Source organism: Mustela nigripes, chromosome 2, assembly GCF_022355385.1.
Source record: "Mustela nigripes isolate SB6536 chromosome 2, MUSNIG.SB6536, whole genome shotgun sequence".
In the NCBI taxonomy this organism is placed as follows: Eukaryota; Metazoa; Chordata; class Mammalia; order Carnivora; family Mustelidae; genus Mustela; species Mustela nigripes.
Window position 1 is genome coordinate 50,939,346 of NC_081558.1, and position 15,570 is coordinate 50,954,915.

The 15,570-nt window shown below is 48.2% G+C and overlaps 1 protein-coding gene across 6 annotated transcripts in view; it reads right to left on the reverse strand.

The window, feature by feature from the left end:
• The window catches only part of SRGAP3 (SLIT-ROBO Rho GTPase activating protein 3), a 251,163-nt gene that overhangs the window by 109,913 nt on the left and 125,680 nt on the right, over positions 1–15,570 (reverse strand). For all 6 annotated transcript variants that reach the window (XM_059390216.1, XM_059390215.1, XM_059390214.1 and 3 more), the window contains exon 3: positions 2,465–2,627. In XM_059390216.1, the coding sequence (XP_059246199.1) occupies positions 2,465–2,627 (163 nt within the window). The remainder of the gene's footprint in view (positions 1–2,464; positions 2,628–15,570) is intronic.

Below are 15,570 nucleotides of genomic sequence, written 5' to 3' on the forward strand. Positions count from 1 at the left end.
CCAGGCCTGTGCTGGACACTTGGCCTACCTCGGCTCTTCCAAGCAGGCCCCTGAAGTAGGCACTGTCACCGCCTCCATCTCCCAGATGTCAACGTGGAGGCTCAGAGGGCTCAGAGACTTGCCCAGGTTCATAAGTCAGTGAGGAGCAGTTCTGGAACAAACTCCCAAAACCCAGCCAGACTGCCTCCTGCTGGTGGTGACCACAGGCCAAAAGTGGACAAGTCTGGGTTCTCTTGCAGGTCTGTGGGCTAGACCTCCTCATCTATAGAGTCGGGTGACTGACGACCGCCCCCCCAGTCTGACCAGGGGCTGGCCCCCTCGTTGTACCAAGGTCTGTGGGATCTATTAGTACAGAAGGAGGGCAGCCTCGGTGCCGAGATTATCTATCACTGATGTGACACAAAGGGACAGCCCTGTGTTACGTCAGCCAGCCAGGCCCATCCCCAGCTCTCTCCCAGCCCACAGGGGCCAGGTCGCTTCCTTTGTTGCCCTCTCAGCTGTGGCCTGGTAACGAGGCAGCCAGAAGCTCAGCTGTCGACCTTTTTTCATTATTTTCTACCCTGTTAACCTCCATCACCAATGATGCTGCTGTCAGCCTAAATGAGAACTGAAAAGATTTATCTCACTTGTCCCAGGGCTCAGTCAGGAAAAAGACCCTTCGTTTCCTAACGGCCCTGATGACCCTTTCTCTGCGAGTCACTCCCACCCAGGAAAAAAGATGTGACAGCAGCCGCGGGCGGGAGCTTAGGACCAGAGTGAGTGACCGGAATCACCTCAGCCTGGCTTTGCAAACCACCATGGTTTTTTTTCTTTATTGCCCTGTATTTACCTTTCTGATTATGTTTGCTTACACAAATATTCAACTTGGACGACATTTCATAAACACGGCCCCGGGAAGGGACCAGCGCAAATTGTGCAGTGGGAGGGAACGAGCCTGTGATTACAGTTCCACTGTAGAAGTCATCCTCCAAGTGGACAATCCAAATACAGACCACAGACAGATTATTACATTTCAAATCAACTTGTCCTCTTCCCCGTGCTTCTAGCAATCCCAGGTCACCTAATCCCTAAAATTGGCGCCTGGCAAGAACAGACGGCCTCCATAATTTTAGTAGGAACAGTCTTATGGACTGGTTGGTACAATGGTAGCCAGCTTGCCTGAACACTCGTTCTCCATGCCTAACTTTTGGGGGTTAACACCATCTTAATCCTCCCCACTGCCCTGTGCGTCTTTTTATCCCCATCTCACAAATGAAGAAACTGAGACACAGAGTTAAAGTAACAATGCCCGGACACCCAGCTAGTAAACGAAGGAACCAGGATCGTGAATCCAGAAATTTAAGAACTCTCGACTGAGAGACCACACTCCCTCAGTAACACCTCCCCTCCTTCACTCCAGGGCGGTTTCCTTCAACCCTCACTCTGTCCCTGGGAAGTAGTTGATCCTAACTCCTTCTGACCAACACAGAAGAGGAGGCTCCCAGAGGCTAGAGGACGAGCCCATTTTGCAGAAAAGGAAACTGAAGTCCACAGAGGTGGGTTCGGTTCTACAAACATTTCCACAGTGTCTGGTGTTTGCCAGGGACTGTGCAAGGTGGGACACAGACAACTCGGGGCACATACAAGTGACTGCTCCCTGTGCACTGGCCTTCTGGGCATTTATATGAGTAAAACCTCCTGAAAGCAACCATGCACTTTGTTAAAAACCTTAAAAATTAGCAAACTTTTGACCTAAAAAGTCCTGCTGCAGAAACTAACCATAAGATAATGGTAGTGAATGTGAAAAAAGCAAACATACAAAGCAGCTCACCCCAGTGTTATTTAGAAGAGTAAAATAATGGAAATAAGCTGAGTGTTCAACAATAAAAGATTGATTAAACAAATTACAGTAAGTTGTATCAGGAAATACTACAGAATCATTAAAAAATGGCATAGAAATAAATTTACTGACATGCAAAAATTTTGTGATGCAGTGTTAAATAATTTATCGTATGACATAAGCAGAGAGTAAAATCATATATGCAGTCTCATCTCATTCAGGAAATGTATTCTGGAAAACATATACATATGAGAACTTAACAGAAAATGTATTTGCCTATGTTTGTATAAAGAAATCCCTACGGCACCAAAGTGATGATTGCAGTGATAACATTCCTGGTGATTTTAATTTTTGTGTGTGCTCATGGCCATCTTTCCAAATTTCCTATGATGAACATGTGGTACTTGCCAACCATGCAGAAATTTTTATTTTTGTGCAGGTGGTGGCTGAAGTGGCTGAGGCCACGAGCCATATCTAGGATTCAGACTCAGAGTCTGGGACACCACATCTAGCCCTTGGCCCTTGAACCCTACAACACACATGCCCTCCTGGTCCTACGCCCCCAAACCATATCTGGCTGGCAATTTTGTCATGGTCAGCCTGGGGCAGAGATATCTGAGCAGGTGGAGTGGCCCCCTTGCCCACCTTTTTGAAGAGTCTGATGACATCCTCGCTGATCTGTGAGAGGCGGACGATGACATTGTTCATGAAGATGTCATTGAGGGTGGCATGATCTCGACTCTCCCGCCTGGTCTGATGCAGGACCAGATACCAACAGTTCACGGGCGAGAGGAGGTACTGGTCCTTCCTGTGGAAACCAAGGCAGCTCAGGTTGGCTTCACTGGAACTGTCACCCACACAGTGTTCTGCATTGTCATCCACCATAGCTCCTTTGACCCTCACGACCCTTTCAAGCTCAGTTTCATTAGAACACATTCACGCTGGTAAAGCAATCCCCCTCGAAGGTCCCAGAGCAGTGCTGGGGCCAAATCCAGTACTTTGGGCTCTAAGGCCTATCCCATTCTCCTCTCCCACCGCTTGTGGCATTTGCTATGTGCGTCACTCCCTTCTGGGCAGAAGCTGCCTTCCCTGAGGCTAAGAAATACTCAATCAATTGTGTTTGAAATACTTGCATTAGTTCTAAAATTATGCAATGGAAAAACAAAAAGTTTTCCCTTCCCTGCCTCCCTGAACCCTTCTGTCTTCTCCCAGGGCCAGCTTTTGTCTCATGGCCTCTTGGAAACACATGTCTCTGTCTCTCCATGGAACTGGGAGCTTGGAGGGTTTCAGGTTCTATATTGAGGAGGATGTTAACTCACCTACCCAAATGGGATGTTTGGGTAAAGTACATATAAGACAAATAACCTTTCCCCTGTAACAATTGAGAGATTCTTAGCATCCAATAAGATGGGTGTTGTGCTAAAGCAGGGGTTCTCAGAGTGTGGTCCTCAGACCAGCTGCTATATCACCGTGAATCTTGTTAGAAACGCAGATTCTCAAGCCCCACTCCAGACCTGCTGAATCACAAACTCTAGAGGTGGCAGTCTGGGTTCTAACACACCCTCAGGGATTCTGATTCATGCTAAAGTCTGAGAACCAGAGATCTACCTACCATATTTTCCCAAGGCTTGAGAAATGGGATGTTTTTGAAAAATAAGCTGGGGTGTTATCCCTCTCTTGTCTATGTTTTCCCAAAGCCCCTCTGCCATCCACAGTAGAGGGTATATACATCCTATTCTCCAGGAAGAAAGAGGGAAGGGTAATTAGAAACCAAAATCAAACCCATACTCTCACATTCCCATACGTGGTGGTTCTTGCCCCCTAAACCTGATTCCTCCCTCACTCTGCTTCCCGGGGTGGGAAGGGGAATGGTTGATAGGCAGGATGTGGTAGAGGACCTTCTGAGGGTGGTGGTCTCCAAAGTTCTCCCCCTCCCAGACCTGCATTGCTCCCCTCATGCCCTCAAGGTGGGCCACCTCCAAAGGCTGATCACGGACATGCTCAGCCACCCAGTAGCAGCATTTTTGAGGGAGGGAATTCTGCTGACTCTCACTATGTCCACATCTTCCTCCCACAGTTGAAGGGATGTGCTGGGGGTTCAGCCTTGACAGCCTCTGGGCACCTGTAGCACCCCCATACTCCACATCCCACCCCAACTCCAGAGCTTGGGTAGGACAGGTGAGGAGGGGCCTCCTAACTTACAGAAATTTTCTTGCTGTCACCAAATAAGCTAAAAATCTATGAAGGTAGCAGGAACTGGGGAGAAGGGAATTTGGTTTAGAGGATGGTTATGGTGGAAAATGCCTAAACAAAAGGGAAGGGATGGGCTGTGCCATAGAAACAACGAACGAACCGCTCCTTGCTTATAGCCTAGAGAAAAAGCTAGAACACTAAAATATAACCACCCTGCCCAAATCCCCCAGCATTTCCTCTGAAAAGTCTCAGGGGGCTGTGGGTGACAGTGACACAGATGTGCCTCGGAGGGGCTCCTTCCCAAGTGGCTGAGGCAGAAGAAAGGATTACAGTGGGAGGTGATAAAGTGCTATAATAGACACATGCAGAGCGTCAGTTCTGCTTGAGAAGTTGGAGAAGCGCCGCTCTCCTCCTGTGCTCTCCACATCCCAGGCACACCGGCCTTTCCTTTGTGCCAGGTTCTCTCCCACCTGGGGCCCTCACACATGCTATTCCCTCCATCTGGAATTCATGAGCCCCAGCCCTTCTCCTGATTGCTTCCTTCTCTTCCTTTTAGTCTCACCTTCAAAGACACCTCCTCGGCATGCCACACGCTAAGGCATGGGTCCTCAAACTCTGTACTCAGACCAATAACACTGGCATCAGTGGAGAACCTGCTGGAAATGCAAGTTCTCAGGGCCACCGCAGGACATTTACTAAGAAATCCTAGGGCTAGGCCCAGCATCCATGTTCTCTCTAACCAGCCCTCTGGGTGTTCTAAAACATTCAGAGAACATTTTCCTTAAAGAGTTTCCATCCCCACCCTTCACCCTCCTGTAAGTTCTTTCACAGGAAAGACTGTTCTGTCTGGGCACACATCCAGCACCCAGCAACGTGCCTGACTCATAGTGGATGCTATGGAAGAGAGACCCATGAGAGAAGTACACATTTGTGCTGGGTCTTGAAGAACGGGTAGGAGTTTTCCAAACAGAGGGGTGGAGAGAAATAGAATTGTAGACAGAGGGCAGCAGGCATAAAAGACAGATGATAGCTCAGTAGAGCTAGACCTTCAAATATGTTAGGGGAAGACTGGAAAGACATGAAGCTGGAGAGACAGATTAAGGGCTTGATTATAGGGGGCAATGAATGCCAGGCTAATGAGCTTGGAACTTAGTCTCTAAGCCACATGGTTCTGCACTAGACTGCATACTAGAATCACCTGAGGAGCTAAGAAAACATCAAGACCCAGGTCCAATCCAAGAACAATTAAATCAAAATCTCTAGGTGTAGAGCCTTAGTATTAGCATTTTTTAAAACATTTTCTATAAGATTCTCATGTGCAACCAGGGCTAAGAATACCTGCTATAGGCAGTGAGGAGTCATGGAAGTTACTTAAGCAAAGGTATGATCTAATCAATGTGTGTTTAGATCGCGGAGTGCAGACTGTAGGATGGATGGATGGATGGATGGATGGATGGATGGATGGATGGATAAATAGATGAGTAAGTGGAGGGATGGGTGGATAGATGGGTGAGTGGAGGGATTTGTGGGTGGATGGATGGCTGGATGGATGGATAGATGGGTGGGTGGTTAGGTGAACGAGTAGATGGTGGGTAGATGAGTGGACTGCTAGATGGATGAGTGGATGGGAAGATGGATGGGTGTAGGCATAGGCATGGAGCTGGAGGGAGGACCAGAAAGGAATTGTTTAGTCCAGGAGAAGAGAGATGTTGAGGTTCTGGATGGGTAGCAGTATGGCCAGAGAAGGCCGGGCTTGAGAGATACCTCAAGAGAAGAGCAGATAATCTTGGAGGCCTCCTGGAAATAGAAAGGAAGGAGGAGGCGGGAGGAACGGATAGTGATTCCAAGCTTTGGATCTCAGGCAACGGGGTGGAAGCTGATGACACAGACTGAGATAAGAACTGCAAGGGAGAAGCAGGTTTGGGCAGAAAACACTTTGCACATCCCATTTTTCACTGCTTCTTAGGTGCTGATAGAAATGAAAAGATTAAAGGAGAGATGAGATAATTGAGCTGTTACTTAAATTACTTCAGGGGCTTAGCTCAGTCTGGGATGCAAGAATTGAACAGCATTGGGGAATTAAATCGGGGAATGTGCACTGGGGAATTAAATATACAAAATTTATGGAAGTCACAGCCAGAAGGTGAATTTCAGGCAGAGGAGAAAGAAGACGAGTGATCTTGAAAGGGTACAGAAGTGCTGGGATGGCTTGGGGACCATTAAATTAGGTCACCTGGTCAGAGAGAGTCAGTAAGAGAAAGACAGAAAGGATGACACTTTTCCTTATCCAAAACTGTGGGCAAAGGCAATCTGAGAGGTCTCGGACAGGAATTTGGCAGGGAGGCAGTGGGTGCGGAGGCATGGGGGACAAAGCTACCTGAAAGCAACCAAGGACTCAGCAAGCCAGAGTGAGCAGCTGCTGGGAAGATGAGGGCCTCAGTCCTCTCAGGCTTCACTCACTCACTGCGTGTGTGTGCTGCATGCAGCAGGGACCACAGCAGGCAAGACCCTGCTCCCACATGCCTTCCACTCACTGAACTGAGGGGGACACACAGAAGATGATGATACAGCCTCCTGAACGGAGTGATGAGAAGCAGCTGTGGAGCAGAGCAGGGCTCCCTTGTCCGCATTTGGTGGCAAGGTGGTGGATGGCTTCCCAGAGGAAGCACTTTCTAGACTGAGAAATAAAGGCTGCAAAGGAGTTTGAAAGGGCAGAGCTTTCTAGATGGAGAACTACGGCGAACAAAGGCCCAGAGGGATGCTAGAGAGAGTACGTGGGTGAACAGAACGTAGGGGGGGGGGGGGTGCGCCTCGAGCATGGTATTCTGGGCTGGAGGTGGGAGTGACAAATGAGGTTGGAGAATGAGGAAGAAGCCACATAGCCAAGGGCCTTTAAAAGTCCCATTCGAGAGTTTGAGCTCTGTTCTCAAGTCAGTGGGGAACCATCAAAGGGTCTAGATCAGGGGAGTGACCGGGTAAAACTACATTTGCAGACTGCTCTGCGCAGAACAGGCTTAAAGGGGCCAAAAGGGAAGTTGAGGGATTCGAGAAATATCTACGTAGTGAACAGACAGGCCCTGGAGATTGAGAGGATGGGGTGTGGGATGGGGTGATTCCATGATGAGTCCCAAGTTTCCTGGGAGAACAGGGGTGGCATCTGCGAAGCTGAGGGGAAGCAGGGCAGTGGTGAGGTAGGGAGGGAAGGAGAGGAGCTCTGTTTGAACATGACAAGTCTACAGGGCTTCGGGAACACCCAGATGGTGATATCTGGGCTAGAGAAACAAATGGGGAAACTAGGAGCAAGCACTCGGATGGTATTTGAAACCATGGAATGACACGGAAGTCTTCACAAATGTGCAGGACCATGTGGCAGAAGAGGCAAATCCTTGGAAGGCCTGGCCAGGCTGCAGCTGGAGGGACGGGGCCAGGCTGGGCTCCTCCCCTCCCTTGTTATCTAGGATGGGGACAATGGGCTAGCTCATCCTTCTCAGCAGAGATGCGGCCCGGGCCTGCCATTCAACCAGCGGGCCCATCCTCTTGGTCTATCCCAGCATGGGAGACTGCTTGTTCTACTCCCCTCACCTTCGTCCAGGCCTGGCTCCCTTGGTATGGGGCAGCTCATTTGTAGACTAAAAGGCTGGGGTGAACAGGACTGGGTCAGGCGCAGAGCTGACCACTCCATGGAAAGCTGCCACTTGTGCTCTTGGCCACAATGATACCAGGCTCTCACCATATCAGAAAGAAGAGGCAAGGGGCGTCTGGTGGCCCAGTCGGTTAAGCAGCTGCCTTCGGCTCAGGCCATGATCCCAGGGTCCTGGGATGGAGCCCCATATCCAGCTCTCTGCTCAGTGGAGAGCCTGCTGCTCTGCCTACTCGTGCTCTCTCTATCTCTCTATCAAATAAATAAATAAAATCTTCAAAAAAAAAAAAAGAAGAAGAAGAAGAAGAGGCAAGAGACACAGATGGGACCCAGCATGACAAAACAGAAAGAAGCCTGGACTTGAGGGTGGGTGTTCACCAGTGTCCACCACACTGCCTGTGTGACTTTATGCAGGTCACTTGTTCCCTGTGGTCTGGCTACTTAAACTGTACCATGAGCCTTGGGATTAAACATCTGAAAACAGCTCCATGGTGATTCTTTCAGCCGTTCATCCATTCAGTACATTTTTATTGAATACTTCATAAGGACTAGACCTTAGGGACATAATTTTGAGCACAAGGGACACAGTTCCTGCCTCCACAGAGTTTACAGTTTAGTGGGGGAGACAGACACCCTCAAGGAGCGCCGCAAACGCGTGTCAAGTTACACCTATGAAAGTGCTAGAGAGGACAGCGCATGGTGCCACGAGAGCCCATAACAAGGGGACCTGGCCTGGGGGTCCCTAAGTAATCCCTGAACAGACTCTTTAGGCTGGGCACTAAAGGAAAAGTGTGTGGGGGAGGATAGCCAAGTAAAGGGGATGTGGCTCAGGGAAGAAGGGCCCAGGCAGAGGAACAGAATAGGCACAGGCTCACAGCAGGGCAGGGGAGTTTGGTGCATTCAAGGAACTAAATAAACGCCAATGTGGCTGGAGCCCAGAAGGCAAAGTGGGGGAGGGGACAGATGTAGGGAGTTAAGGGCTCTTGGCAAGCTTATCAGTCACCATCCCACTGGCCATCTGGATTGTACGGGGACTGCACAAAGAAGCACCCAAACCACACAGGGCAGAACTGGACACCCACCGTCCTTTCTTAGGAGGTTATTTGTCCCTTTTGAGAACAGGACCCCTTTGACCTAAGACCCAGTTCTCCGTGCCAGCAGCCATTTCTGCCTGTTGTGGCCACGCTTTTGGAAGATGTCGCAGTGAACCCGGTAGATGCTCTCTCCTCTCATGCACATCTTGAACAGCCTTTCTGCTTTTCCCATCTTGCATCCCACTGTCTATGCAGCCGGCAGAAGCTGCTGAGCTAGGGCATGATGTGAGAACTTTCACATATATATGTATATCTATTTTCTTTTTCTTTTTTTTTTTTCTTTTGGCCAGAAAACAGCAATGAAAATTTCTGGTGAGTCACAGCTTTCTTTCTTTGGCTAGGGGAGCTGGGTATGAAGCTCGAAGAGACTGCAGCTAGAGAAGCCGGGCCTTGCCAAGCTGGGGAGCAAGGGAAATGAAATTAGCAAGGAGCCAGCTTCTCTGGCTTCTCAGCTGGGGGCTGGAAAATTCCGCTTAGCAAACAGAACCTATTTCCAGGCTTTGCAGAGCCCTACACTGCAGATGGATCCAAACCCCCTGCCCTGGGACTGTGGTTCCTCTGGGAGAGAGGCAGGCTCGTGCAGCTGACACCATCCCCAAGATGCCAAATCCCTGCCTCTGGCTTCCTGCTCTCCTCCAGCATGTCCTTGGGTCTTGCTCAGAAGACTGCCTGCAAAGCTGCCCCTGAAAAGAGCTCCCTCTATTAGTTCCAGGGCCCAAAAGGTATGGGTAACTCCTTGCTACCTAAGCTGCCCCGAGCAGGATTTGGAATTCATCGCCCTTGCGTGGAGCGTGATTCAGTGATTCCACAAATATTAACTGAGCGCGGTCTTTTGCGCCAGGCAGTGGTAAGCAAAATGAGTCACGTTCCCTACTTCATGGAGTGTACAGCCCAGTGGGGGCCTCAGGTGATCATCAAATAATCACGTAAATAAATTAGAAAATTGCATCAGTGGTGGGGGCTATGAAGGAGAAATGCATGGTGCCTCAAGAGTCTGAAATGGGGGTCACTTCAACCCAGGAAGACGGAAGTGGGTATCAGTCGACCATACAGGTCCTTCCTGTCACTGAGACTGCAGTCGAGTTGTTTCACCTGCATGAGGCCTTCCCTGACCCTCAGTGGCTCCTTGGTCTCTAGCACCGCATCACCATTCCTGAGATTGGTGCTGTTCATTTACTTTCTCTTTCTGGTCTTTGCCTCCTCTCAAGCTTCCATCCGTTACGTTGACCACTGTTCCTCTAGTGCCAGGCAGGCCCAGACACACAGTACGCTAAAGAGATGAAAAGTATCCAGAAGGATAAGCTAGAACCAGAAGGCTGGGGAGGTTTCGGCATAACCCGGAGGTAAGGGAGAGCATTCCCAGCAGTGTGAGGGCTGTGTGTGCATGAACACTGTGGAAAACTGAGGGAAGGTATGTGTGGCCACAACTCACACAGGAAGTGACCAGGGGTAGAGACAAGGCTGGAGAGGGAGCACGCGCTGGGGCCTTGACGAACAGGGTGAGCATCTAGGCTGGTACTGCCATAACGAAGGACCACGCTGGGGACATAGACAGCAGACATGTGTTGTCTCACAGTTCTGGAGGCCACAAGTCTGAGATCAAGGTGTCACCAGGTTGGTTCCTTCTGGGGGCAGTGAGGAGACCCTGTTCCATGCCTCTCCTCTAGATTCTGGTGATTTGCTGACAATCTTTGGTGTTGCTTAGCTTGTAGTCATATCACCCAACCTCTGCCTTCGAGTTCACATGCTTACCCTCTGCATGTGTCTGTGTACAAATGACCCCGCTTCAAAAGGACACCAGTCATACTGGATTAGCACCCACACTTACGCTTATATTAACTTTATGATCTCTTTCCAAATAAGGTCACTTTTTAATCTTTGGGGGGAAAGGACTTTAACCTGTGAATCTGAGGAGGACACAATTCAATTCCTAACAGACTGCTGCCCCAAGGGGATCAGGAGCCCAAGGAGAGTTCATGTGATCACTCAGGCTCTTTCTTGTGGTCCATCTGAGACAGGAATGGGCCCATGATGCAGAGGATAAAGTTTGACCCTATCAGCTGGCATTCAAGGCCAGTCCAGCCCTTTCTCTCATCCCCCTCTCCACTTGCAGAAACCTTCTCCATGCAGTGGACAAAATCTCTTAGCTAGTGATGGGTTTCTTCATTTATCTATTTTTTGCCTCCCAAGGAATCTGAAGCCATCGTACTGGGAGTTGAAGACGTTCAGATCCTGACTCTGCTGCTAATCAGCTGTGTGTTTTGGGGGCTTGTCACTCTACCTCTCTGAGGCTTTACTGTCTCATCTGTCATATGAGTGGGTGAGTGATTCAGTGGCCAATGAGGGCCTTCAGATATCGACAACATCGACTGTGTTTTCCAAAACAAAAAATGCTTATACATGAGCTGACAAAGGCTTTTTTTGTTCCTGATCTCCCAACTTATTTATTTGAAAAGCCTCATAAGAAGCACAAAAATGAAAACAGTGGATGGTCATTATGTAGGACCCTTTCATGTATTTAGCTTCAATGACAGGACAATGAGGCTCCCGAAATCTGGGAAGCAGGAGCTACTTCTTCCTAGCTCGTGGGCATTCCTGCCTTGGCACCTGTGTCCATTCCGTCTTCACTCGCTTGGAATGCCTTCCGGTATTCTTGCCACACAGCAAAAACCCACTCTCAGAAGTCTTGTTCACAAGGCTCTTCCTTCAGGGGTTACCTGAGATCTGTCCAAACTGCTCATTTGGATCTACTCAAGACAGTTACCTCCAGACATCTTTTATACTGTTACTTAGTTCATCAATCACCACTCACATTCATGCGGCATATTCCCTCACTTATTCCATAAGCCCCTTGAAGGCAGGAATAATCTTTTGTATTTTTTTGTATTCCTTCATAGTCCTTGGCAGAATCAAATTCATTCATTCATTCACCCATTCACTCACTCGCTCTTCTAATGTTTTTTGAACATCTGTCATGTTCTTAGCACTCTCTAGTCACAGGCTGAAAAGATGACTAGAAGTGCCTTGATAAGGCTCACAGTCTACTAGGTACAATTAATGCAAACTAAGAATTATTATGGTTATTGGTCAGGATTCCTCTAGTTGAAGTGACAGAAATACTTCAAACTGGCTTAGGCAAAAATGATAGTAAGTGGGAGGAGGGAAAATTTAAAGGATCAAACATTTTAATCAAAAAAATATAAAGGAATAGGAAGAAGTTGGCCTCAGGGACAGCTGGATTCAGGAACTCAAAGGATGCCCTCAGGATCTGGTCTTGGTGTCCCCATCTCTTGGCTCTGCTTTCCTCTCTCTGTGTTGGCTTCACTCTCAGACAGGCCTTCTACGGACCAAAAATATCCTGGCTGATAATAATCCCGGGGGAAAGACAGCCTCCCCACTGCAGTCCACTACGAGTCCTGGAATCATGCTGCATTCAATTAAAAATCTGGGACCAAGAGGATGCAGAGCCAATTTCATACCCTCCATTGCTCAGGGATGATTCCCCAGAGGAAAAATCTCAACGATGTTATCAGAAGAAAGGGGGAGAGATGCTAAGCAGGAGTAAGTAACAGACATCTGCTCTGTTATGCTGGGTGAGGAATGGGAACCTAGAGGAGGGAGGGAGGGGCTAATTCTGCCTCAGGTTAGAGGGAGAGTCCCAGGAACATTTGCATTGGGCCTTGAAGTACACATAAGAGTTTGCCAGGTGGAAAGGGCAAAGATGGGAGGTTCCTGTGTGGAGAGGAAAGCCTGAATGTAAAGCTGTGAAGTCAAAACAGGACATAGATTGTTCTGGGGCTCACTGGCTAAGTCAGGACTGAGAGAAGGCACAGTGGAAATGGAAGCAGTTAGGCAGAGATCAAGGCTGAATGAAGGTTTTAGTGGCCTGTGATGAGCTCACTGGGGCAGGAAGGCCAGGTGGGAATAAGAGCATCCAACTAAGCGAAGGTGAAGAGTTTATCCTGGGGCTTTGCCTTAGAACCACCACAAAGCAGGTGGTAAATGTGAGTTCTTAGAACAGGGAGAGCCAGTTGAAACCCACTGACTTAGAAGCTACCTTTGACTAATGCCAGCCCTGAAAGAGAATAATTCTGAAGGGGAAAGACCATATCTATGGGTCACCTGAGACAGGATCTGCTTACCCATGTTGGAAGCAGGATGACTTGAGAAGCCAGTTAAGTGTTTCTTTCCTTATCTGTGAAATAGTGTTGATAACACCCACCTCCCAAGGGTGCCTCAAGAACTGAATGAGGTAATTCATTGGCTGCTCTTAGCATCAAACCCAGCATATGATAATAATAATTGATGTCATCACTTAATTATTACCACTAGCACCTCACTAGGTTATTAGGAAAAACCCAGTGACAGATGTACAGATACATGACCCTTGGTAGGTTTCCTGTTGTTGGTTTTCCTCCTCCCATTACTACCTTCTCCCACTGCAAACTTTCACATATACTATAAGACCCAATACAAATGGTCCTGGGACTCCCCCTCCACCCTGGGACAGAGTGATTCAGTCAGTCAGTCATTCCCCATACTTCAAAGTGACAGCACACTGGCTCTAGTGTCCAGCAGCATGTCTGAGCTCCCCCTTTAACTTGCTCAAAGTATCCTTGGTACCAAAATGAATATCTCTGCCTCATTAACCAATGCCGGGCCAACCTCATCTTCTCTTTCCCTGCAAACCCCTTAGCCTTGGTTCATCCATCTGTGAAATGAGCACACCATTGTGCATGCAGTGCTAGGCAAGGAAGGGCCCTGACCCATAGCTCCTCTGGTTGGTTCTCTCACCAATCACTTGGGGACCCTGAACCAGGGCACACCCTGCCTGGCCTTCAGACCCCTTGTGTGTCAAGTGGGGATGATGACACTTTTTCTGACTCCCAGTTCCACCAGGATTCTTGGGAGCATTTAAGCAGCTAAGGCTGGGGAGGCAATTTGCAAAGTGTAAGGTACTATATAATCTTTGAAGGTTGTTATTAACCTATTTGTCTAATAGAATAGAGTCAAAAGTAATCCCCTGCACATTACTGCTTGTTAAAATCTCCTTCATTACTGGGACACCTGGGTGGCCCAGTTGGTTAAGCATCTGACTCTTGGTTTGGGCTCAGGTAGTGTACTCAGGATCCTGAGATAGAGCTTCAGGTTAGGCTCATGGTCAGCGAGGAGTCTGCTTGGGTTTCTCTCTCCCTCTGGCTCTCCCCCAACCACTCATTCACAGGTGTGCGCTCTCTCTCTCTAAATTAAGTATTCTTAAAAAAAATCTCCTTCATTGCATCAACTATTTTTCATTTTTAAAATAAAATGTAGATGATATGCATGTGTAGATTTATATAGAGCATATCATACATTACTAAACCACACCGTGGTTAACACTTCGGAAGTTGCTGATTTTAGTCTCTGCAGATTCTCAGAAAGCTGGTACAGATCTAGGAGAGGGCCAGAAGGACAAACATGGAAGGAGAAAAGGGGGTTGTAGCTATTGCAAAGGCCACTCTTTGGCTGAGACTTCTGCTTTGAAATTACTCCCAGCAATGAAAACAGCAAGGTGGGGACGGACTGGGTACTGATGCAAGTGCTTACTCTCTAGGAGGAGTTAAAAGGGACCCTGGGGGGGGGGTCTTACACGGGCCTCAGGATTTTTGCAATTTTTGCAAAACCACAATACTTAATACCTCCCTGTTCACTGTTTATTTTTACTTAAATGAATTTATTTACCAAGGACTTTCCCTAGCCTTAGTTAAAATAAAAATTTAAAAACCAGCATCACTTGCCATAAATAAAAAGTGAACTGAAAAAGTAAGTTCAAGGAAAACAAAACAGCATCATTCAATTCCAGGCAGATGCTGGTGCCTGTGGTCCATTCTCTTAGATTAGTGAGGCATTAGCAACACACTAGTGACCAAACGGAGACCGTCTCCTTGAGCCAGCCACGGAGACTGAAAGAACTAAAAAGATAATTCAATATGTATGGTTCATGTGCTCTCAGTGATCCCACTCTCATTTTGAGCTGCACCACTCTGATCTGGCCATCTCTCATATTACAGTAATGTCCACTTAAAATGCCTGGCCTTTGTGCACACACTCCCTGGACGGGAACTCACATTTTCAAGGCAGCCCTTTCCTTCCTGGATAGCTCTAGCTACTGGAATGTTCTCAAGGTCAAGGTGAAGTCTGTTTCTCTGAAAATGCTACCCTTGGACCTCACCTCTCTCCTTTCGGCAGCCACACAAAGTAAGTCTACTGCTTTCATGTGTCTGAAGAAAGTATTTGGTAATATCTCAGTCTTTTCAGCTATTCATTCAAAAAACCTTCTATTACTGATCAGAGAGGGAGAGACTAGAAACGACCCTTGCCTTCAAGCGGCCAGCAGACTGGAGTGGGAGGACTGGTGTATGAGCTGGATCATTTCTTGGTCATCTGATAATAATAATGAGAGGGACATACAGATCACCGTGGGAGGCCAGAGGAGAAGCAGAGGATGAGGCGCCTGGGATCTAGGGCAGGGGCTTCCCAGGGGAAATGAGACTTGAGCTGGCTCTGCTGAGAAGAGCGGGAGCTGGCCAGGACAGAAGGGAACTCTAAATGCCCACACACGCAGCGCTGGTCTAGACAGATGGGCAGCTCGCAGGAACGCTAAGCCAGCCCGGGGACGTGAGCGGATACCCAAAGTCGTGCTGCTTGAAGCAGTTTCGCATTTTGGAACCAGATAAACCAAGATTAGGATTCTAGCTCTGCCACTTACTTGCTCTAGCTGTGTCCCTCTGGGCAAATTCCTTAATTTCTCAAAAAAATCTCCATGTTTTCAACTAAAAAGACAG